At 38.7% G+C, this 23912-nt stretch overlaps 2 protein-coding genes across 2 annotated transcripts in view; one reads left to right on the forward strand and one right to left on the reverse strand.

Moving 5' to 3' along the window:
• The window catches only part of IARS2 (isoleucyl-tRNA synthetase 2, mitochondrial), a 28964-nt gene extending 19475 nt beyond the window's left edge, over window positions 1–9489 (reverse strand). The window contains exons 1-12 of the mRNA XM_027734249.2: window positions 9239–9489; window positions 8626–8748; window positions 7308–7464; window positions 6103–6251; window positions 5964–6013; window positions 5756–5865; window positions 5580–5670; window positions 5079–5194; window positions 3460–3629; window positions 2602–2692; window positions 2240–2391; window positions 1093–1253 (exon numbers count right to left, since the gene is read on the reverse strand). Coding sequence (XP_027590050.1) covers window positions 1093–1253; window positions 2240–2391; window positions 2602–2692; window positions 3460–3629; window positions 5079–5194; window positions 5580–5670; window positions 5756–5865; window positions 5964–6013; window positions 6103–6251; window positions 7308–7464; window positions 8626–8748; window positions 9239–9442 — 1574 coding nt within the window. The 5' untranslated portion in view covers window positions 9443–9489. The remainder of the gene's footprint in view (window positions 1–1092; window positions 1254–2239; window positions 2392–2601; window positions 2693–3459; window positions 3630–5078; window positions 5195–5579; window positions 5671–5755; window positions 5866–5963; window positions 6014–6102; window positions 6252–7307; window positions 7465–8625; window positions 8749–9238) is intronic.
• Window positions 9490–9531: 42 nt separating this feature from the next.
• On the forward strand, window positions 9532–21931 carry BPNT1 (3'(2'), 5'-bisphosphate nucleotidase 1). Its single transcript, XM_027734256.2, has 9 exons — window positions 9532–9769; window positions 13009–13133; window positions 15718–15822; window positions 16099–16206; window positions 16703–16751; window positions 17727–17818; window positions 18791–18988; window positions 19834–19939; window positions 21297–21931. Exons 2-9 carry the CDS (start codon window positions 13017–13019, stop codon window positions 21443–21445), a joined length of 924 nt encoding a protein of 307 aa, XP_027590057.1. The 5' UTR covers window positions 9532–9769; window positions 13009–13016; the 3' UTR covers window positions 21446–21931.
• The last annotated feature ends 1981 nt before the right edge of the window (window positions 21932–23912 follow it).

Below are 23912 nucleotides of genomic sequence, written 5' to 3' on the forward strand. Positions count from 1 at the left end.
CCAGCTCTCCACACCCTAAGCCTCACCTACTACTATACTTGCGTGCTCAGTACAGTCTCTGAGAAACATGCTGGACTCTTGCAGTCCATTTATTCAATATCAGAATAAAAAAAGTTCTGCAACACTATTTAAGTTTATCTCCAGCTATGCAATCTTATTACCCAGAACGAATCTGCACAAAAGGCTGTAAGGTTGAGGTGTATAAAACTGAGTTACACTAGCATATCTCAAGGCAGGAAACAATTATGGAAATAATCAATGAATGTGAAACTCCACAGTACAACTTTTATGAAATCACCTCTTAGAGGCATTCACAACTGCAAAGGAGTAGAAGCAGAACTCTATTACTCCTTAAAGGACAGAAAAGGATCATATTTCATTGAGTTTTCTTGTTTTAAAGCCTAGCCTGGATTTCCTCTGCATTACGTTGTCTGGAATTCCTGAAATGCAATGTTTGCAATATCTGGGTACTATTAACCAAAAGACGGCAGAACCAGGCTAACATGTGAAGCTTTAGACATACCAAATCATACAGCTAAAGGTCATTTACTTACAGTTGAGACTGGCTCTTCAAAACCACTCTCATTTTACTTTGAAACAAAGTGCAGTCATTTATTCTGCAACCAATGTGATTATGGTTATTCCACTTCAGTTATCTCATTGCACTTACTCACCTGTAAAAACCTACTTTGACACAGTACCTGTACTGTTCAATTTACAGTGCTACAATTACAGTTGCAATCTATTGTAACTACTATTTGATTTCACTGCTTGCTCAAATGTAAAGGCCAGTCATGACTGCCAGCTAACTTAACTTGAAGATGAGGGATGAAAGCGGCAATTAATCTCAAGGGGACTTTTCAGGTAACTTAAGTATCTAAGTAAATTGATTCCTTTTACATACAAGTCACCTCCAGCAACAAGTTTCTGACTGTTCTAATTTATAGCTAAATTAGTTCTGTGTATAAACAACTACAAGTAAAAGAACATATTTATACTTAAAATAGTAGGAAGTTTATAACATCATGGAACTGCAGCACAACAGACAGTGCTCCTTCTATAATTTCTCAGTGTATACAGCTAGACAGATACCTGTTTATCAAGCATTCTCCCGTGTTCTTCTGATAAAAAACAGGAATCGGGACACCCCAACATCTTTGCCGTGATATGCACCAAAATGTCCTTCTGTCCAGCATTTCAAGCATCCTGTTCACTGCAGATGTAGGAATAACTTTCACTTTTTTCAGCACGTCCTATAAAGCAGACGGTGAACTGTTGAACACACTTCAGCATTCACACAAACACTGTTTATGCTGCCAGTAAAAAACAGTACAGGTCTATGCTCCCACTCCCAGTATTAAATAACATGTTCTCAGGCAACTGTCATGTTTACTTTGTTTACTTCACTGCTTGCTGCTCTTCAATTTGAACACTGTATATACTGTACATTTCCCCAACCAAAATCCAAAGCTTTTCTGCCAACTCTGATTCTCTAGCAGACACATCCTGAAGTGAGTTAAGAATGGCATCAGTAACTCTATCTAAAATTTTTTTGTGCTGTTATTTGCTTTGAAATCCCACCTTGATACATACAGCCTGTAGTACTGAGTGTGGGCTACCACTCACTCCCAGCCCTGCTGAGTAACCATCACGCTTTCATTCTAGATAAAGATGAATATGGAATATGCACCTCGTGCCCTAATTAGAATGAAATCACTGTTACCCAAGACAGCCTAAGGTGCTGGTCTAAATTTTCTGTGTGGATGTACATAATATCAAAGAGCACTGCATATTTAAAAAAATATTGTTTTAAGTTATTTAAAATAGGACTGTGACAAAATTAACAGGGGAGCAAACAAAGATGTCTGGCCACACAAGGCTATCGTAACAAAAAAGATAATTTTGATAGTGATAAACTTGTCTCCTGATTTAATCCCTTGAAACATTGTCTTTTTAAAGATATTTTGTGGGAAAAAAATCAGTACCTCTAAGAAACCTATACATCTGTAAAAACAATGAGCAAATATGCCAGTCAATGAATCTACCCTGGATTATATCAATATTGACAAAAAAACTTGATACTATCCATAACTTTTACAAATAACCAACACTTTTCAACTAGTGTTCATAAAACCTAGAGAAGAACATATTCTGGAGTGAGCTACAGCAAGATTGTTTTGCTGATGTCAAACAGAATCAGTTGTCTTGAAATGTCCCATAAGAAATTAAAATTACGTACCTGTGCTGCAGCCTTCACATTTGCTGTGTTTACAAACCACTGCTTGCTGGCCCGAATGATCATTGGCTTTTTAGTCCTCCAGTCATAGGGGTAACTGTGCACATACTTCTCCTCTTTCAACAAACTCCCGGCTGCTTGAAGCATCCGAATGACTGAGAGAAAAAAGTGAGGCAAGATTAAAATCCAGTTTGAACATAGGGCTACTGTTAACCTCAACTCAGTCAGTTCCATAATCAACACACAGCAAGAAGGACCTGTACCTCATCCATGTTCAAAATGCGTTCAGTTTATATGAACCCTCAATATATACCTGCAGGACTGTACCTGACAAAGTAACAAGTGGTCAAACATCAAATACTCACCAGCTTCATTCCCCTCTTCGAGGACATTCTTGTTTTTAAGTTCAGGACCTGCAGCTTCAGTAAAAAATCCACTTTCATCCACAAGGCAATCCTAAAAATAAATATATTAATCATGTCAATAAAATATCATATGGTAATTAATTATCATTTCGTATTCAAATGCCAGTTAAATACTCTACTGAGTAACTCCTTTTATGACAAATAACAAAATATTTGGGTACACTTCAGATTTAGTGAACTGCAGTTTAGTAATTTATCAGGCAAGTGAATTTCATGTGTCAGAAGAAATGAGCACCACTGCATTTGCAGATATACAACTGTCTTACATCAAGTCACTGGTATTTCAATGACTTTTCAAATTAACAGTGAAAAATAAAAAACAAACCTAAACCCTCTCATATCCTGCATCTTCATCTCAACCAATCACAAACTGACCATGCATAACTGAGCTACATTTATGCATGTGTTTAAAACAAGCTTTGCTAAAAAAGAATAGCAATAATGACCTACAAAACTGGTGATTTACTTGTCTGCATGTAGCAGACAATTCTGAGTAGTGAGAATCAGTATCTGAGAATTATTGTCTGCGTTATCCTTTAAAAAGCAAAACCACATAAAGAGCAGAAAAATCTGATTCTGTTCTACCACTCCCCTGCAAGCTTTAACTAGGAGAAGAAAAACTTCATCCTTTTATCCTGATACACACTTCTTTAGTCTCGCATTCCTGCAGGTCATTAGTGATACACTTCCATGAATGCTTCAAAACATTTTCAAGTTTTAGGCACAAATTACAACAATCATTTTAGAGGCACACAATCAAACAGTTGCAGGAAATCAAGAGCTGAAAAAATAGACTACCGTGGGTAGCTGATGGTGGGAAGCTACACCATAGTCTTCCATTCCATGAGCTGGGGCTGTATGCACTAATCCTGTTCCTTTCGCCATTGTCACATGATTTGCAGGTAACAAAGGAGAGATTTTGCCAGGAATTGTGGGATGAGCATAAGAACCCTCTACCAAATCTGTACCTGAAAAATAAAAAAACAGAAGATAAAATTGGGCGACAAATTCACGCATTCAGCTTCTTTTATCAGAGAACAGAAAAAGAAAACTGATCAGCAAGTGTATGCACAGGATACTCTTCAGATGTGCTATTTCTTTGTCTGGTCTGTGGGTCCCTGTCCAAATGCTTTCAAATTCTCTGCGGTCCTCATTCTGTGCAGAGTTGTTTTTTGAAGAACAAGCTTTTCTTCTACCTTAGACAGTGGTATTCCTTGAGTAGTGCCATTCCACCTAGAAACACTCCACACACTCCCATTCCTTGGGAACCACTATCTGAGTGTTCTGGAACAGATCTCCATATTCATTTAGTAGGCTAAAAACCATGAATTTGGGATTTACTCCTAGTTTTGCCCCTATGTATTAATATTATCATGAACAATTCATTTAAATTCTCCAAATTACATACTAATAAAGAGACTACAGCAAAAATGAAGCTAGGGACAATTTAAGGTTAAAGAAACGCTGAAGAAATCTTAGTATTGAAGACTTGCTGAAAGTCAAGAATCACAGAGCTTGAGGAATGCTTCCTATGACAAATGGCCTTCACCAAATGCTTTCCTCCTAGAAGGAACATGTTTAGGAACTGCTGTCAGACACTTAGGTATACAAAACCAGAAAGGTAAAAAATATAATTCATTACTGAATATATGGGAAGATAAAAAGAAGAGGTTCCAATATGAAATTTCTTTTTAAGAAGGTTCGACTCCATTGTTGTATGTTATGTGCAAATCATACGATTCAAGAAGGTGGAAGCTATGAGAAAAAACACCTCCAGGTAATTTTATCATTAGGTAAAAACAAGATTTCCTCTATAAAGAAGACATGGAAAGACACCAAAGCAACCTTAAAAGTCATGGAAACAGACTTCTCACCTCCTTCGGATATGCATATTTCCAGCACTGGATCACTGATAAAAGCAAATGAATAAAGCTCACAAATGACGCTAAATCCCAACTCATGACACCGAATCCCAAGTCTGCTATTAAGAAATATCACTGTGCAGTTTGTTAGGATGCCAAGTCAACTGTTTTAGTTTGTCCAGACAGACAACAGCCACCTATGATACTGCAATAGTCATACTTGTAATTAGTCCCTTGTTCTCATCCGCAGTGGATGGGAAGACAAACTGCATTCAGTGTAAATAAGATTTTCATACTGAATGGACTTTCATTTCATGTTTCATTTTTCCAAGCATGAATACAGATTTTAAAATTAATTTGACATCTACAGACAAAAATTTTTGCTACAATACACTAAAAGTAAATCTGACAGACTACTACTCTTCTTTGTATTATTTTAGTAGAGCATGTCCTTAAATTATAAACAAACTTACTAATACATCAAAACTAAAGCAGTTTTCAGAAACCTACCAGGAGGTTTCCAAGCAACTTAAGATTAACAATATTAAAACCTACCTTTACACGTTGATATAACCTCAAACTGCGTGTCCAGAACAGCAGCTGTAGATTCAACTCTATCTGCAGCAAGAATGAAGTGTTCTCCAGTAGTTTTACATTTCACAATTGAGTATCTGCAATGCAAACATGCATTTGTGATACTAAATAAAGAAACACCACAAAGCTACTGATTTCTGAAATGCTTCATCTCTTTAAAAGACACACAAGTACGTTTTACATGTCCAATTCACTTGTAAATCTCCAAAGAGTTTCAAGGTAACTTTGCATCGTGAAGTAAAAAAAAATTAAGCAGAAATTAATATACTAATAGATATAGAACAAAGCTCACAATTGTGTCACTTAAAAAACAAACAAAAAAACCACAAAGCAAACCAAACCAAACAAAACACAAAAAAGATGGTTTAAGTAAACTGTAATGGTAGTCCAGAACATTTTAGCTTTGCTGCTAAATATCAGTAAGACTGACACAGATCACTGAACTAAGTTAAAGACACCTACGCTGAATCTGGCATGTAACAAACTGCTTGATTGGCTGGCACAGTCCAGGGTTGCGTGGTCCAGACTAGCACACTAGCAGGGGATGATCCATCTACAGATGTAAATTAGAAGTACTTTACTCACAATTAGAACAAAAATAAAAGCTGTCAGTCTTTAAATCCATCAAGAAGTCATACCTATCACAGAACTCAGCTTAGGCGGCGACTTTAACAGCGGGAATTTCATGTACACAGACCGACTGACGTGCTGCTCATTGTACTCGAGCTCTGCCTCAGCCAAGGCTGTTCTGGGTAGATATCAAACAAAAGTTAACACACTGGAACACGAAAAGCTATCAATATCCTTGCTAAAATATTGAAGACAAAACAGTAAGTTGATCCTTACTTTGCTGAAGGGGACCAGAATACAGGTTTATAGTCCTGATAAATGAAACCCTGAAGAGGAAAGGAAGGGGAAGAAAGAAAGTCAGGAGAATCAAAACTCAGGACAAATCAAAACACACTTCAACAGAAGTTCAACATACCTTATCATACATTTTATAGAAGACTCTCAGCTGGTTTGCTTCGTACTTTGGATCAAATGTAAGGTAGCAGTTGGCCCAATCTGCCATTACACCCCAACGAATGAAGGCGGATTTCTGTTTCTCAATTGCTCTTTCTGCGAATTCTCTGGCTGAAGGGAATAGTTCCATTAAGCACGTAGTTTAGCCCACTAAGATCAATAAAATACCGTTTAAAATACCCTATTGATGTTCTTCAGCAAAGTCAGAGCTGAACATAGTGAAACTATGCAGTAACTGTTATGGTTCAAAACAAACATTTCAGACTAGTTGTAACAAAATGGCTGCAGAGTAAAGAGATTCAGGAGTGCCACTTTGAATACAACATGGATATTAAGCACATGTCTTCAGAATATAAACTTAACTTTTAAGAAAAAGGGGAAAAATAAGTATATTTTGTTATGAAAATAATTCTCAAAACACATCCTCAACATAAAATAGTGTGAAAGTTAACTCCCTCTGTTGATGCTGATCCAAAATTTTCAAAGTAACAGGCATCTGAAGATAAGTTTGCCCATTTCAGTACCGCAATTTCAAACTAAAGCAGTTTAAATTGCTCACTACAAATAGCTTTGCAGCTGAACGATGATGTGTTTCAACACATATGGTACTTGAAATTATTTCTTCAAAACAGTTTCCATATAATGCTCCATACAGACTTTCTCCAAAGGGATCCCCCCTATAGTTTTGCAGCATTGTTAAAAACACAGTCAATAAATATATTCCTACCTATGATACTGAGCCAAGCTGTCCTGATGGAACCTTTTACATGCATCTTTTTAGCTCCTAATCAAATTCAGCCTTCAAAAACCAAAAGAATGTTGATCTGATAAATACCAGCTTCCTGCCACTGCACAGTTAATCAAAACAGACATCCAAATTCTCTCCCCTCCTTTTGTTTTTTTAAACCCAGGGTCAATGCTCTGCATGTCCATTACAGCAGCAAACTAAGCCTGTTCAATTATCCCACTTCACAGGATTCCAGTGTACTCTATCTGCTTGGCAAACACATACAGTGATCACAGAAAATGTCACCAATAGCTAATAGAAAAGCCCACAATAAAGTAAAAATGTTATTTATAAAGCATAAAATACAAAACACGAGTAGGACATACTAACACTTAAGCCAGCTTTTCCCACAAAGATACTGCAGAGAGCAGTTCATTTACCTCTCTGCCGAATTTCCATCGGTGAAAGATTTTCAGCTCCTTTGACTTCTGACAATGCCTTCAACTCAATTGGCAATCCATGGCAATCCCACCCTGGCACATAATGTACTTTATAACCTCTCATCACGTGGAAGCGATTAGTGATGTCTTTCAAAATCTGAAAAGCCACAAGGGTCTGTTATCACTTTAGCTCCCCCATGTGGAAGAGCTACATTTGTGATCGAGATCCTCCTGTTTAAAAAATACAAATATCAAAGGCTCCATGATAAACTTACATGTAAGACCAGAAGAGTTATGCATTCCCCATTCCTGGGAGTGTTCAAGGCCAGGCTAGACGAGCCTTTGAGCAAGCTGTTCTAGTGGAATGCGTCTCTTCCCATGGTAGAGGGTTTGGAATGAGGTGATCTTTAAGGTCCCTTCCAACCCAAACCATTGTATGATTCCAAGACCATGCATTTGTGATTTTTCTTGCCCATCATTTTGTATATTGGCAGAACCTCAGAAGACCTCTGATCAAAGGAATTCACAACCAGAGTAACTGAGAGATGCAGTTTATACACTTGCAAGACTTGAACAAATCCTACTCACTCTCATTTTTAAATTGAGCTGGATCTACAGCACTGGCCTAGTGCATTTTGCTGCAGCCCAGGCTTTGGTACTGTAAGAAGCCATGGGTGACATTTTAGTCTTTCCCACTTTGCAGCCAATGTAATATTGTTCTTCTCAGGACTGAATCTAAAAGTATCCAAAAGTATTTAGGAATAGCATTTCAAAGCTGAAATTTATTTTTCAAAGTCATCAGCATTTAATCATTGTGGTTCCATGGATCTAAATACTCAGATAAAATACAATAAAGGCGACAGAACAAACTTGCAAAACACTCAAAAGAAAAAAAGAACAGCAAGGCACAGCTCAATCGTGCATTACAGCAACATCATTACACGTACACATATAGAAATGTACGTTCCCTCATGTGTGTATGTGTGGTAAGTTCAATACACAAATAAGTTGTGCATTTAATATTACTTAGGAATAAACAACCGGCTGGACTTTCTCTAAGAAGCTGTTCTGTTCTGACTGAAATGTTCAGCCTCATAAATGAGCACTGAGCACGTGGTATTTATAGCATGGTAGGGTATCCCTGTCACCAGGGCACCACATGGAATCTACATAATCACATTGTTTTAAAAGCCCCATCTACCAAAACCCCAAACATTTTACAGTGTTACTGATTTAAACGTGAATGGAGAACACGGAGCACACGACAATAAGTGTTTACCACTTCAGAACAGTAGAGTACGAACGAGTAAATATTTACTTTGTTTAACGCATGGCCAACGTGAGGGTCTCCGTTGGCATACGGTGGTCCGTCGTGCAGACAAAACTCCTGCTTCGCTTTCCTTTGCCTTTGCCACGAGTACAGCTCTGAAAAACCACATTTCTGTGGAGACAACAAGAAAAAACACCAAAATCGCCACAGGTCTTTGCACTTCCGAAACTTCCAAAAATCCAAATCTGGATTTTGGCTAGACAGCAAAATGCGCAACAAAAGCAGGCGGGCAAAACAAACTTCTCCACAAGAGAAGACATCAGTGGTTTAAAAGCATCTAAAAGCCTGAGGAAGGTGAAATATTAGGTCTGAGTTCAATACCCTGGCACTGCGCTATAAGGAGGGTCGCTACTCTTTCTCCAAAGAAAACTGTAGCAAAGCTGTGGCTCTCTGAACCACAAATACCTCAACACCCCGAACCTTCCCACCCTCAGGCGGCGGGGCCAGGCAAGAGCCCGCACACGAACCTTCGCCGCCACCCCGCCTTCCTGCCGGGCCGGGGCTCGCTCGCACCCCCGGGGCAGCCCCACGGCCCTCCCGGCACAGCCCCACGGCCCCCCGGGACCCGCACCTCAGGGACCCCGCCCCGCCCCGGCCGCACCTGCTGCGTCTCCAGCTCGGTCTCGGGCTGCAGCCGCCCCGGGAGCTGCGCGGGGAAGCGGCTGCGCGGCAGCAGCACCGTGTCCCGGTACCGGGAGTCCTCCCGGGTCTCGGCCGCGGCCTCCGAGGCGGCGGCGCGGCCCCATCTCCGGGCGGCCCCGGCCCGGGCCCGGCACAGCGGCGGCGCCCGCCAGGCCCGAAACATCCTCAGCGCCGCTTCCGCCTGCGCGACGGGCCGCGGGCCGGGACACACCGCGCAGGAGGGCGGGAGGGCGGCAGGGCGGCGACTCGGGGTTCCACAGGGGCCGGGCCAGCGCTCCGGGCCCGCCCGGAGCCGGAAGACTTGGGGCGTTCCCAGGTGTGTCTGTGAGGGCGGCGAGTTCTTTCCGAAGGAGCCGGCGCGGAGGCCGCGTTGCGGGGCCGGGACTTGGGTCCGTCCTTGGCAAGGCGGGGGTCGGGAAGCTTGGAGCGCCCCACGCGCTGCTGGAGAGCGGCGACGGAGGAGATCCAGGGAAAAGCGAGACTGGAGACGGTGAGTTGGCTGCTGCACTAGCAGAGCTGCTCCTGCCACCCACGACCACCCGCGATGTGCCCTGCCCCGCTCCGCTGGATGCACTGGAGAGCCCCGCTCAGTGCTCAGGAATTCCAGCTGCGCTGCAGGCAGTGCACCACGGGGAATACCGATGGCAAGAGAATCAGAACAGGCTTTTTTTTTTTTTTTTTTTTTTTTAAGTACAAATTCAAAAGGCCTCTGAGCCGAAAACCTCAATGTTACCCGATTGGTGAAATGAGGTAACACAGCCCTTTCCCACCTGGAAGTCTGTAGGTGAACCGCAGAGGGAGCCAGGTATTCACACTCCCGAGTCCTAGCCTGCGTCTGCCGGGTAAACATTGTTTCCTGACATAATGGAGAGTTTATATTCTGCTCAATGTGTGCCGAAGTTTATTGTAAAGAAATAGGGACCTCTGGTCACTTGGGTGTTGAAGAGTTCCGAGCAAGAAGTTGTGGCTTAGCACTTGCCTTTAAAGACAACGCTCTGTGTGATGTCCACTTTCTCCTTTCATCGGGCAAAATCATAAATTTGGAAAATGGAAATTTGCATAAAAGGGGCTGAGATAGCAATATCAACAAATCCATTATGTGTGCTTTGATAAATTAATTGTAGCCAGCCTCTAATACTTACAGACATCAAAATTGAAAAGTGGAAGAGAAGCTGGAGAACTCATTTATTTTGATAGCTAGCAAATCAGGCTGATTTGTTGAGGCCATTCAATAATTTGGTTGCTAGGCCAGGAGAAAGGAGGGATAGTCTTTGGAGGACAAGGTGTGTTTTGACAATTATATGCGAATTTAACTTGAGGGACAGTTGCTGTGCAGTCTTTGTACATTGTACAGTTTTCTAGGAGTCGAACTATTTCTGTCCAAAGCAAGCAATGTATTCTTGAATGTCTTGTGGAAGTATACATTAGACATTGCCCTCATCAGAAAGAATGTGCCATAAACTTAAAAGTCAACTAGGTAATTTGATATCAAAAAGCTACAGAGGTGAAAAACTTACAGCCAACTAGCACACACACTTATCTAACCAAAAAGGTCCAACGCACCAGAAGATGTGCCATGCAGGAGATGCAGCCCTGTAAAAATTTAAGACACCTTTTGCAGTAATAACATACTTTGCAATTCAATAATTAGTTACTTTGTATTGCTGAGGAGGGAATGTTGAACCTCCCATTTCAGTTTCTTTTAATAGATTTTGTTTTTTCATAACAATATTTTAACTTTTAAGGTTTACCTAGAGATTTCGGGTTCACCACAGAAAGTATATTTGTTTGCCTTAGGAATGGCCAAGAAAAATGTGCCCAAGAAACATCTTGGGTCAAGCTTCAAGAGTGTAAGATGGTATTCTGTATTGCTTTCTGAGTCTTTTGAAACTTTATGCAAATATTAAATAAATCTAGTCTTTAAAAAAATTAAGTTTTAATCTCATTTTATGAAGCAGGATCAAATGTACAGTAAAAAGTCAAATGACTAATGAGAAGCTGAGCCTAAAATGTTAATTATCTTCTTCTGAGCTCAATTCTTTAATCCAAACATCCCATCTAATATGCTATTTTATTTCTCAGAAATACTCATATTCCAGATAGTATGGATTGAACTACATTCCATTTTTCTTCCTGGTAACTTCTTTCACGTGATAGTATAGACTTAAAATAGTGTCTCTCTGCTCATGTGCTATGACACATATTTGCTCTACAACTTCCAACTGTTTGGGAGCAGCTTTTTGCCACAGGTGGCATTTCCAAAATTTCCTCTGTAACCATTGCTACCAGGCCAAGATAGCCCAGCTGTGCACTTTGGGTATGGACCTTGGCTATTCTACAGAACTCCAGAGCACTTTGCTCCTATCCCGGAGCAGTAAATAATAATTAACATTAGCAACTGTGCTTTTTGAGTGTACTTACACAATCACTCTACTCCTTCAGCTTCAGAGACCTTCTGACTTTAGAGATAGAGGTACAATGTTTCTAAAGTGCTCAAGAAGTTCTTAAATCAGCTAAATTTGGGATTTTGATACCTCTGACATTGCCTTTGCTGTGAATAGCCATGAACTTGGTTTCTCAAGGAAGAAAGGAAAGGTGGTATGTAATGACCTGTTGCCACTTACGCAGTGCTTGCTGTAATTGCTGCAAATACTGATTGTGATATTGGTGAAATGATTGTTATATTACACTTCCCAGGTAATATATCTTCTGTGTGGTGATTAGTGAGTTCCTCTATGTTTTGTTCTGGCTCTGTGCTCAAGTGTTTGCTTGGAAGTGTGTCACACATGTGAGCCCCACTCAAAAAACATGTTATCTACACAGATGGAAAAAACTGATAAGAAAACATAAAAGGCAATTAGCTTTGCATTTTGAAGAATACAGTGTAGTTATCCATACATTTTTTTTCCTGGGGCACAAAAAAAGCTGGGAGGAATGCTAGCCTTTCCAAGAGTGATACTTACTCTTCATTTTGGGAACTGAAGGCACAGTGAATTGCACTGGTGCGTGCTGGGGAACAGATGTAGAAGACAACATGATAGGGAGAATGACAGGTCATGCAGTATTGAGGGAGGAAGAAAGATGTAAATAGATTTCCTTAGAGAAATCAGGAGAAGTTAAAGAAATACAGAAAGAATGGTAAAATTCAATGAACAGACTTTCACATACAAGTTTGCAGTATCTGCATATCATTAACCTATTTTTTGTCCACAATTGGGCCATCTACAAAAGCCTGTATATTTTATATTTAAACAAAGGAAAATAATAGGTGAAGTTGCTCATGTCATCCTCTCTGGCAGCCTTGTGCTTGAATCTGGGCACAAACCATCGCTGTATGTTCAGTTCTGAGAAAACGAACTTATGTTCAAAATGTACGAAAAATGAGTACCGTGTGTTGACTGTGCTTTTTCTTAATATTTATGATAGAGTTTCTGCTGCTGTTCTTTTTAATGACAGATTTTATTTTAGTGAGAACTAGGTTCACTATCAGACAGAACATGGATATTTGCAAAATCTTGTTTAAAATAGCTTTATAATCCTGTGTTTGTTAATTAATTAATTTTTAAAAAAGCCAAAGCTCACTTCGTTACTACTCACATTGGCAGCTACCTGCTTTCCCCTTTCTTATCAGTTTAAGCTGTATCTTTTTGGAATGTTATGTAAAATATTTTACTTTTTGTCTTCTCGTGAAGAGAGAAATGTACAAGTTTGCTCTTTGTTTCTTTTCAGCCCTTAGGATGGCCTCCCCAGCTCTGCTCATGCGTGTGGTCGCCTCTGCGTATTCTGTGGCAGAAAAAGCTGCAACAATTGTTAGAAGTGTAATGTCTACAGGAGACCTGGGGATAGTGGAGAAGGTATTGCTTTTACTTTGTTCCAATTTCTCTTGTTAATGCTGAGTTAGATACAGGTCAAAGTGGTATTTTTGAAAATCAGCAACTGGGGAAGGGAATACAGTCCTCACCCCTCTGAGACAAGAAATATTCCTTGTTAAAGGATTAAAAGAGCACCAGAGAAGTGTATTTTGACCAGCATTTCTAAAGAATGTTCAGACACTTAAAAGAAACACCATAATTTTGTCCTGATTTCCCTCACAAAACACAAGCTCTGGATAGCACGTCAAAATTCATAATAATGCATATTTCCTGTTAGTTTCTATACCTATGTTCTAACACCTTAGTACAGCATAAAATACTGTGCCCTTGATGAATTTTGGATTAGAATAAATCAGTGTTTATTTCCTAAAACAAAGAAGAACCTTAGATTTTATCATAAATCACAGTTTTCAAAATGAAATCAGAGCTTCAAATTTAATTCTAACTAGAAAAAAGAAATTAAATTACAATCATCTACATGAAGTTCTTAATTTGCTGTAAATTAGTAAGTTGCACCGATGAGCCAAGATCTTTGTTTTGATTACAGTACTAGAATAGATGGAATTAACTTCTGAAGTTTATTCTAGATTTACAGGTATGTCACAAGATTATGGACCTCATTAAATATCTTTATTAGTTTTGGTCTTTACATTGAAGTAATTGCTGATATTTACATTATTCAAACGTGATCAAAACTAACAGGTGATATTGGTTCTAAATGAGACATTATATATACTTTTAATTTTTTTTAAATGAATACTACACACAGAAAATTAGATCAAAACCAATGACCAACAGAAGAGGTTCCTGTTTGAGGGACTAGAGATCTTGAAACCACTGCAAGCTTCTTGTCAAAGGTGGCTGCTGAAGAAAGAGGAAGAATGCAAGAGAGAGAACCTGTATGTGCCTTTGCTTTGCAGTCTGGAGGGAAGAGATGCACAACAGAGAGTGCTGCTTCTCATCATTCATCCTCTTTCTGCAGCCAGCAAACATCAAAACCAATTCGACCTGGCCCTATTGGAAGCTTTAGAACATCTAGGAAGGCAATGTTCCACCTTTTCCCTCAATACAGTGACCTCCCATCCATTTATCTAGTGAGGAAAACAGTTCAAGGACAGCTGAATTTTTAGCTAGCTCCTCTCCTTCCTTTCCTTAATATCCAGAATTTTCTTTCCCTCAGTCAGCTTTAAGCTCTGTATTTATATTGCTTCTCTTTGTAGCACTTGCACTTTTTTTTCCCCCCCAGTTGGTAGGTAGACACCTTGTCCAGCCATTGTCACATTATTGATGGCTGTTTTGTAGAACTACTTTATCCTGGTTTATTAGGTTGATGTCCTGGAATGAAGGACATTCTCTGCAGTAAACCTGATCTTTCCGAGTCTAAGCTCAGGACCAATTTCAATCAAATTTATTAGGGGATGAGAAGGAAATGTCAAAGAAAAATATCAAATTTTGCAAAAATTAGCAATTGGGTAATGGACAGACTAGGATTTGAGTATGCAAAAATTAACCCATAACATGATTCCAAACGGAATATTCCATTCCTATGGCTAACTTCCATAGCTGGATAAAACACTTTTCATGTTGTCAGCAAATAAGATACAAGCAGATAAAATAAAACTTTTGTTTGATTCAATTAAGATGCAAATCTTGGATGAACTTTGTCTTTCTTGATGCCAGTGCTAACAAAATTATTTTTTATTAGGATGCTATCTCTGGACCTAAAAGGCTTCTCCATTCATAGATACATGAAGATTAAGGCGAAAAATTGTTAATAAATGACCCACTTTCACTATTTAGCAGATTATCAATATTTAAGAAATTAGTGTAACCCACGTGGCAACGTGTTTGGCTACGTCCTATCTTTTGGGAAGGCTGGCACTCATTGTTTTATATCATCTTGAGACACCAAATCCACTGTTTCTTCTCAAGTATTTTTTGATGGAAAAAATGTATGGATGTTACTGACCAGCTAAATTTCCCTGGTTATCTTCTGGCCTTCCGTGGTCTTTTTGTGCTAGACTAAGGAACCATTCACTAATTAGAGGTTTATACATCATAATTGTTCCTGTTACATTTTTTTAAACAAACTAGATTAATTGGACCTTTAAATGACCTTTGATTAACACTTCCCCTATATTTCTCCTCTTTCCTAATTTTCCACGTCCGTCCAGTTAGCCTTAGAATAATGATTTTTTCCCGTTAACATCTTCATTTTTGCCTTTCCCTCTTCATATGTTGTATCTGGGTTTGTACTTGTATTGATTCATTCTGTACATAGGGTAGTATTTGCACAAATACGTAGTGAGTACAATTGCATGAGAAGAACACAGCAGTAAATGTTGTTCTAATGTCATACCAGTCTGTCTTAGCTCTGGGGTACACAGGGAAACTCTGCTCCTTGCAAATTTTAGCCTGCCTCTCACAAAAATCACTTACTAGGTTGACGATTAATCAAATAAAACTTCTTTTTCATTACAAGGTAGATATTCAGAGTGCTGTATGGGCTACTGTGCTGGTATGGTGTATTTTTTTCATACACAAATTCCTATCCATCCTTGGACAGGCTGGACCCAATGACTTGCAGACCAAAGCTGACCGACTTGTACAAATGAGCATTTGTGCTTCCCTGGCACGGAAGTTTCCCAAGGTGACAATCATAGGAGAAGAAGTAAGTACCTGGTTTATGCTAACAGTATGTATTTCACTAAGTGTTAGTATTTCATACTAACAGTTTATCTTGCTCTCAGTTGCACTGGAATTTACTTTGGCAGGGTTTAGGAAACCTTCTGTTTTAATTAAAAACAACCCAAACAAACAAATTTCCATCCCATTTCACCTTTTCAATTCATTAGCTTTGTCAAGCTGCAAGCAAATACACAGTTCTAAAGCAAATTGAGGTGAGTCCAACACCTTTCTTTAATAATTCTAAGAATTCTTTTGTTAGGATCTGCCCACTGATGATGTAACTGAGGAATTAATTGAAGATGGGCACTGTGAAGAAATACTGAAGAAACCTTGTCCTGCTCAGTACACAGGAATTAAAGAGGAAGAGGTAATACGATAATGTTACTCATATGTTACTGATTTTAGCTAAGAGTGTGTTAATAAAAAAAATTGTGTCAATGTTTCTTTTTCACTTGAAAACTGAAATGTAGTTATGAGAATCACATCTCCAGAACTGGAAATGCTGCATGTCTCTTTGTACAGTAATGGGAAATAGAAATTTGCTTCTTACAGTTTGTGATTCCAATTCATTTGGAAAGAATCTAGTTTGGACATAATGAAGTAATCTCATTTCCATGTTCAGTTTAATCCTTCATACTTCAATTAAGAGATTTGCTGAGACATTCTTGTCAATTTTTAAGCTTTTGTTTTTGGTATAAAATACTATTATAGGCTTCAGTCATATAATAATGTTAAAACTTTGGATGTCTTTATTTCCTTACTGCCATAAAGAAATAAAAGCACTAAAGTAAAATATATACTTTGCGTGATAATTGACATGATTTGTATTTGTTAATTTTATCCTTACTTTTTAATTCTTAAAGCTTGTAATATGGGTTGATCCCCTGGATGGAACCAAGGAGTACACTGAAGGTTGGATTCTCTTTTATTTCTGCTGATTAAAAAAATAGCAATGCAATAAAGTAGCATATACATGTAGATAATTTTATCATAGCAGTTACAATATTGTTTCATAAGGCTGATGTTTCTGTGCTTTCTGAGCACTATAGAATTTTTTTAATCCTTCCTTTCAGTTCTAACCAGGACTGAATATTTCTGATGGGCTGCTGAGTGGTTATCATTTCAGGGTGCAAAGAGCTGCTTTTGACTCCTGGCAGGTTAAGTTTTTAGTTAAATTTACAATTTTGCAAATACTTCGAATTGAAGGACTAAATCTCCCCTTCACACAGGAATATGCTGAATTTTATTTCATCCTCCTCTTCAAACAATCCAAATGCCACAGCTGTATTTGTAGCCTTTTCAAAATGAAACAAACATCTTCCCACAAATCACAGTTCACTTATGGGAAGAAACTGTTTTCGGCAAAGCCTAATTTGTCTCCATAGAAATAGACCTTAAAATGAAAGGGAAAAAAATCCCCCAACCCCAAAAACCAGTAGGATGAAACCTCACTCTAGCCTCCTACTGCAACCTTTAGTTGACTAATGTGAAATTTTTTAGGCAGAGTTTTTTCCCCTTTTCAGCAAAAGAGATATACAACTGCCAACAAATTGCTGGTTTCGAAAATCACTAAAGAATTCCCACCACAGTTATAGAAGAATGTCATCATAGACTGCTATTTAGTTGCAACTTTAAACTTCTTTCTCATTATATGATAATTATAAGGTAGTTCTATTAAGAGAACTCTATCTGGGACATTTTTTAGACCTCAAGACTAAATTACTAAAAAAATCAACCAACTTATTACACCTGAAAATTGTGATTAGTATTGGAATTTTTAAGATACCCCTCTGTGCATCAATTCATGGACTTTTACTGGAAGTTTATTTTTTTATATATATACTTTGTCTTTTTAAACATAACAACATTCATAATATTTCTGTACAGGTCTCCTTGACCACGTAACAGTTCTTATTGGAATTGCGTATGGAGGCAAAGCAATAGCAGGAGTTATTAACCAGCCATATTACAACTATGAGGTATTAAATTGTTGGTTTATTTAAAAGCATTAAGTGGTTTCTAACTGTTCCTTCTAAGCCATTTCGGTTAGGACACTTTCAACTCAAAAAATGGCGTGTAGTTGAGTTAAAGTTGTAATATAAGGTGTTGGGTTTTTTATTAAATATATACAATTTTAAATGTTGGTTTCCAGGAACTGAATGTCAGAGACCTACTAACAGCCATACTGAATCCTAAGGCTTGTGCAATCCACTAATACAGTATATATTGCATACATGCTGTACATGCTACTACAGTATATGTAAAGTACATACTGTAAAACAAGTACAGATCACTGGTTTTGCAGTCTTTGCTAGAAATTTTTTAGCAATCGGTCCATTTGTGATGTGTCATAACTGCTATAAAGCTGCAGCCCTAAATAAACCAAGCTGACAGCTGGGTTAGAGTGTATCATGCCGGGTTTCAGGTGTTAAGTACAGGATGGCCAGCCTACTGGTATTTACACATTTGGAGATTATTTCAGTATTATCCAGGGGGAGAGGGGAAGCTCATGATGCAGCTTGATTAATTTAACTTACTGGAGTTTAAAGAAAAAGGTCTTGAGCGGATGTAATGCCTATCATGTTCTATGGGGTATGTATCACAAAATATTTAAGATTACAAGATATTTTTAGTTGCAGATTGTGCCTGAAGTACAGAAATACACAAATATTAATCTGTCAGTCACTGGAGTTAGGATGTCATGCACCAGCATAACCTTACAGATAAGAAAAGGGTAAATGATGTTATTGCCGTAGAGGGAAAGAGAGCCAGTTTCTCACTCCAGGCCCTAAAGCAGGTTTTTTAAAGTGTCATTGTTTAAGTATATAACCCAGTGTTAATACTATACTCCCTGAAATGCAAAGATGCCTCTAGGTATTCCTTTCGCTTTGTGGTCTAAATGCTGATCACTGTGATTAACCATCACCTGGACCTGTGTACCTTTTTTGCAGGCAGGAGCTGGTGCTGTGTTGGGCAGGACGATCTGGGGAGTCCTGGGCATAGGTGCCTTTGGATTTCAGCTCACAGAAGCACCTGCTGGCAAACACATCATCGTTACCACCCGTTCCCACAGCAGTGCCCTGGTAAATGAGTGCATCAGTGCCTTGAACCCAGACACTGTCATCAGAGCTGGAGGAGCAGGAAACAAGGTATGAAAACTCAAAATCTCCTGTTTTTACTGGAAAGTGGCACCTTTGGAAAAAAAAGAGACTTTTTACAGAAATCATTTGCTTACTTGCATGAATGTACAGGAGACTTCCTCCTCCTTCCCCAGCACAACTCCTTCTAGCATTCAGTCTGCTGTGAGGTAGACAGAATTTGTGCAGGTGTATCTGTAACAGTGGCTGTGCTGGTCATGGCTGAGGTCTGTCTTCCCCAGTATTCTGTTTCTAGGGGTGAAAATAAAAAGTTGTAAGACCAGGATGACTAAATGGGAATTCAATTTAATCACAATTATTAGTCATGTCCTCCAGTTCATGTTAATACAGTTTTCGTTCCAACTATCTAGCAGCACATATGAAAGGATAAAAATACAAGCACACAGTGGTATTTTTTGCAAAACTTCTCTGCATACTCTTTTACTACCAGTTTTAAAGCTTCCTTTTGTCATAGCTGTCAAAACCAGACCTTCTGATCTCTCTTCTCCAATATGTGCAAGGCCCAAAATGGCACTAACACAACAAGTAGACAGTTTCCACTTTATTTTTTTAGTACTTGCACAAGAAGGGAATTTGTTTCTGAAATTAAGAGCAGATTTTCATCCTCTAGAGTGTATTTACAACAATCAAAAATATTGAATTGAGTATGGTAACTCAGTATAGCTTTCCAAAGCTTAATACAATTTCTTGTAATATCAAAGGAAATGGCTGATGTTCCTTTTCTGACTGTAAGTACATAGAATAAGTGGATTTAAACCCTGTTTCCTGGTGTTATTTCTACCCGTTTCTAAATGCCTAGATCCTTTCCAATGATTGCCATGCTCTATTCATAATAGGTCATTCAACTTATAGAAGGCAAGGCATCTGCTTATGTATTTGCCAGCCCTGGGTGCAAGAAATGGGATACGTGTGCACCTGAAGCTATTCTACGTGCTGTGGGAGGTAAGTTAATAGCATTCAAAATTCCAAGATAAGTGAAATTGCATCAATTTTAAGTTATTTATACTTTTCATAGGAAAAAAAAAGAATTCCAAACGTGTTTTTTGAAAGAAAAATGACAATATGTATGTATTTTTTAATAGTTATGACTCACTAGGAGCTTTGAGCCCTCTGAAATCGACAGTAATGCCAATGGGTCAAGCACATTATGCTCTGAAAAGCATGACATGATCTCTTTTGCTCTGGACTAATAGAGTCAACAACTATCAAATAATCAACAAAGCCAATTCCAAAATTTTGAGTATATTAATTTTAATATTTTCAAAACAAATGGCTTTTTTTTTCCTGTTGGCTACTCTCTCACAGTAAAATCCTGCTGCCCTACTAACTGGATATAGTAGTTTATTATTAGTAACATATTATGTAATATGTGGACATTGAATCATTCAAAACAACAAAAATAGGTCAAATCATGTTGTTCCTCAGATATACAAACTCCACAATTGAGTAAAATTAGTGGCCTCCAGACAACATAAGCCACTTCACCTATCTAGGTGTACGGGGTTGAGAAGCTATGAAAAGTCTCACTGGCAAAGATTTGAAGTATATTATTATTTTTTTTTCTGCTGTTCACATTGATAGACCTTTTACCGCTATGTGCTAAAATTACGAGGTTTTATCTCCTCAATTCTGTCAAGCAATGGTAACAGGCTTCGTAATGGCACTATTTAACTCTATTTAACTACAACTATTTAACTCTGCAGCCTCTGGAGTTGATAACTGGGATAGCTTTACACAGGTTAGCTCAAGCACAAAGCAGCCCAACCAGTCTGGAGCAGCACAGTGCTGTATTTAGCCTCCTTGTTAAGGAGGTATCTCCTGGTTAAAATTTTGTGTCAAGATCTCCATTGTTCTTGCCAACTGGTTTCTAGAAACTCATTCAAAACCAACTGGTGTGTTTCTATATTATGTTACAGTTGTATAGACATACCCTGGCTTTTACTTGAACTGAGGATTTTTCTTTCCTTCTTGTCAATGGCCAATGTAAAAGCTAGTCAGGAAGCGTTTTAAGTAATCCATGAGAGAAAAATATTGTTTTCCTTTTTCTGAGACACAAGGAATTTAAGTATCGTTGAAAAAAAAAAACAACAAACCACTAGTTATTTGATTTCAGTCAATAAAAAACCCGTTGTGGTTAAACTGGAAGCAAAGACACTTCACATCTGAAGACAGGTGTGTGTTCACCAAGGACTGCTTCTTTAGTTATATCAGTTGAACTAATAAATTCTCTCTTCCCAACTCTTTTTTGCTGGAATATATTTTTTTCTTTCTTTCCTTTTTTTTTTTTTTTTATTTGCAGGCAAGATAACTGATATCCGTGGAAATTCATTTCAGTATAACAAGGAAGTGAAACACATGAATTCAGCTGGGGTCCTCGCCACTTTGAGAAATTATGACTATTATGCCAGTCGTATTCCTAACACTGTGAAAGAGTCTCTAGTGCCTTAAAGCAGGGAAGCATCTTCACTTGGCCTGGAAGGCTGAGAAAGTGAACTTGGGGAAAAAGAAAGAAAGAAAGAAGATAACTGAGCTTGAAATCTTGTTTTATAGAATCTGAACTGAATTCTTTTATTAAGGTGTTCAGTAATTTCAAAATTACAGAGAATCCGTAAGTAAATGTTGGATCAGATTGTTTTGCTGTTTTTAGCAGGCAACTTTAAAATGGTCACATTTCTTCAATAGCTATATTCTGTATTCACTGGGAGTTTTCATTCTTCATGGCTGTGCATGATATACTGTAAATCATAACACTGCAGACCAAAAATCATCTAAAAATTCTGGGCACAAAATCACGTTAGTCATTCACCGGATCTTGCTCAATGTTTTTTGTTGTATGTAGCCAATACAGGTTATTGTGTTAAATACAAATGGACTAAGGATTTGCCTGGATGGATTAGCTCATTTGTTATAAAGTTGCCAGTTTGATTCTTAGAAGTGAATCCTTGAATTTTTCAATCTGCACTCAGTTTTGGGATGGCTGAAATTGTTATTTGTGGTGGGTTGGGTTGTCTGAGTTTTGCAGGAGGCAGGACACAGTCCATCTAGGCCTTCAACATCCCAAATAGGGGTTCCTGGGTCATTGGATCCATTGAGCATCAGTGAAGCGTTAATACAGCAGGATTCAGGACACCTCAGGTGAGGAAAACCCAAGGAAAAGGTGACAGGGGGAAGAGTTCCAAGCACCTCTCTGATTTGAAATGCCCCTGTCAGGGTTTATGCCATTGCAGTCTTTGGGCGCTTTGGGCATCCTAGTTCACTTTGACATACATGGGGATAACAGAAATTGCAGAACTTAAAATTTGTCATGTCCAAATTTTGAGATAAACAGGTGCCTTTCCAACAGCCCCAGGAGTTGAAGAACCTGACAGTACCACTTGCCCTCCCTGTGAAACATAGGCATGTTAGGGGAGGAGAAAGAAGAAGGACAATATCACAAAAAATTAACTTAAAAATTGGAGAGCCTGTTTCAGTCAGCTTTCCCATAGGTATGGGTGTTAGAAAAGCAGGATTCAACTGCTCAGTCCACTTGAACACAAAAGAGAACAAGTATTAAACTACATACAACTAGCTAAAATTGGCAACCTTAGCCAAAACAGGTGAAGTCTCTTCAAGATGAATTTGGAATTCTGGAGTTAGGATCTTGAACCCCTGAGGCCTCTATGCCCTTTGTTTTCTCCAGATTTTGTGCCCCAAGTCTCTTACTCTCAAATTAAGGAGTCTTAGGGCCTCCCTTTCCCTACCAATGTGACGCGCACTGAGGCATGCCATGAAGAGATGCCAGTTTCAACAGACAACACATAGTTTTGCTTTTCCTTCTGTCCTCAGTGTGGAGAAAAGAGTGGCATATGTCAGGTTCTCGGCATGTGGTGTCAGGGAGGGTGCCTGAACACAGCTGCTCGCTTGCGTAAAGACTGAATCCCTAAGCTCCTCTCCCACGTGGTTTTTTTTGCCATTACCTGTGCTGACACCATAAATGTTAAAGTAGCCTGCAGGCTGCACTGCACCCTTTCTTCCTCTCTGCCCCTCTTCATCCACACAAAACATCTTTAAACTAGCACTTCAAGGTACAAAAGTTATGTTTTTTCATACAGAAGAAAATTTCAAATTTCAGTTTTCAGCAGTATGCTCAAGTTACTTCTTTCTCCTTTCATCACACAAGATGTTTAACAACTCTAATTTACTTAAGAGTCCTTAGATTATATCCTTTCCTCACCACAGGATAACATCAATCTGACTTCACTGGCTGAAAGCTGGCTCTGTTTCCAGCAAGCAGGAACACCTTGACACCAAAAGATATGAACACGGCAACTCTTGCTAAGGTGTTCCCAGTCTCTCCATGTGCACACATGGAACAGGATCTAAGGAAGGTCTTTCCTTAGTGAGGTCATCTTAGCATAACATTTAGATAAATTAGCAAGATTAGGATTTACCTCATTCTATCATGACACTGGATTAAAGCCACATATATAGGAATGATGCATGCTTCTAATCCTTTGATCTAAAGCCTACCTTCCTTCTCTTTCCTCAAGTGCATGACTGGTAAGAGCAGGCAAGACAGATTCAGCCTGCTTTAATTAGAACCTTCTTCATGTTTTGGTCCATTACAAGTTTAGTCATTCCACATATTGATTGTGACTGAAGCTTGAGCCATATAGCAAGTACAAGATTAATCTCATTTCACTGCTTCAGTTTTACATAATTTTCACCTTTATTTTATACGGGATTCTTTGTTATGCATGCTTTAGCTTTCCCATCAAAATCTGCATGTGAATTTGCAAAACACATTCAGATAAAATGTTAGAACAACTTAGACACCGCAAAGCCTGCCTTAATAATTCTTTCCATGTAATCATTAAAGTACTAAGTACAGAACCCAGTTAGTAATCTTCATCTATGTATCTATATCCTTATTTTC

The sequence above is a fragment of the Pipra filicauda genome, unplaced genomic scaffold, assembly GCF_003945595.2.
Source record: "Pipra filicauda isolate LSUMZ 115617 unplaced genomic scaffold, ASM394559v2 scaffold147_size4022426_pilon, whole genome shotgun sequence".
NCBI classification, from domain to species: Eukaryota; Metazoa; Chordata; class Aves; order Passeriformes; family Pipridae; genus Pipra; species Pipra filicauda.

Excerpts from the sequence above, each read along its gene's own strand:
- BPNT1 (XM_027734256.2), top strand. The coding sequence starts at position 13,017 with ATGGCCTCCCCAGCTCTGCTCATGCGTGTGGTCGCCTCTGCGTATTCT. Across the intron at positions 13,134-15,717 it reads ACCTGGGGATAGTGGAGAAG|GCTGGACCCAATGACTTGCA; the intron begins GTATTGCTTTTA and ends ATCCTTGGACAG. Across the intron at positions 18,989-19,833 it reads CTGGAGGAGCAGGAAACAAG|GTCATTCAACTTATAGAAGG; the intron begins GTATGAAAACTC and ends TATTCATAATAG.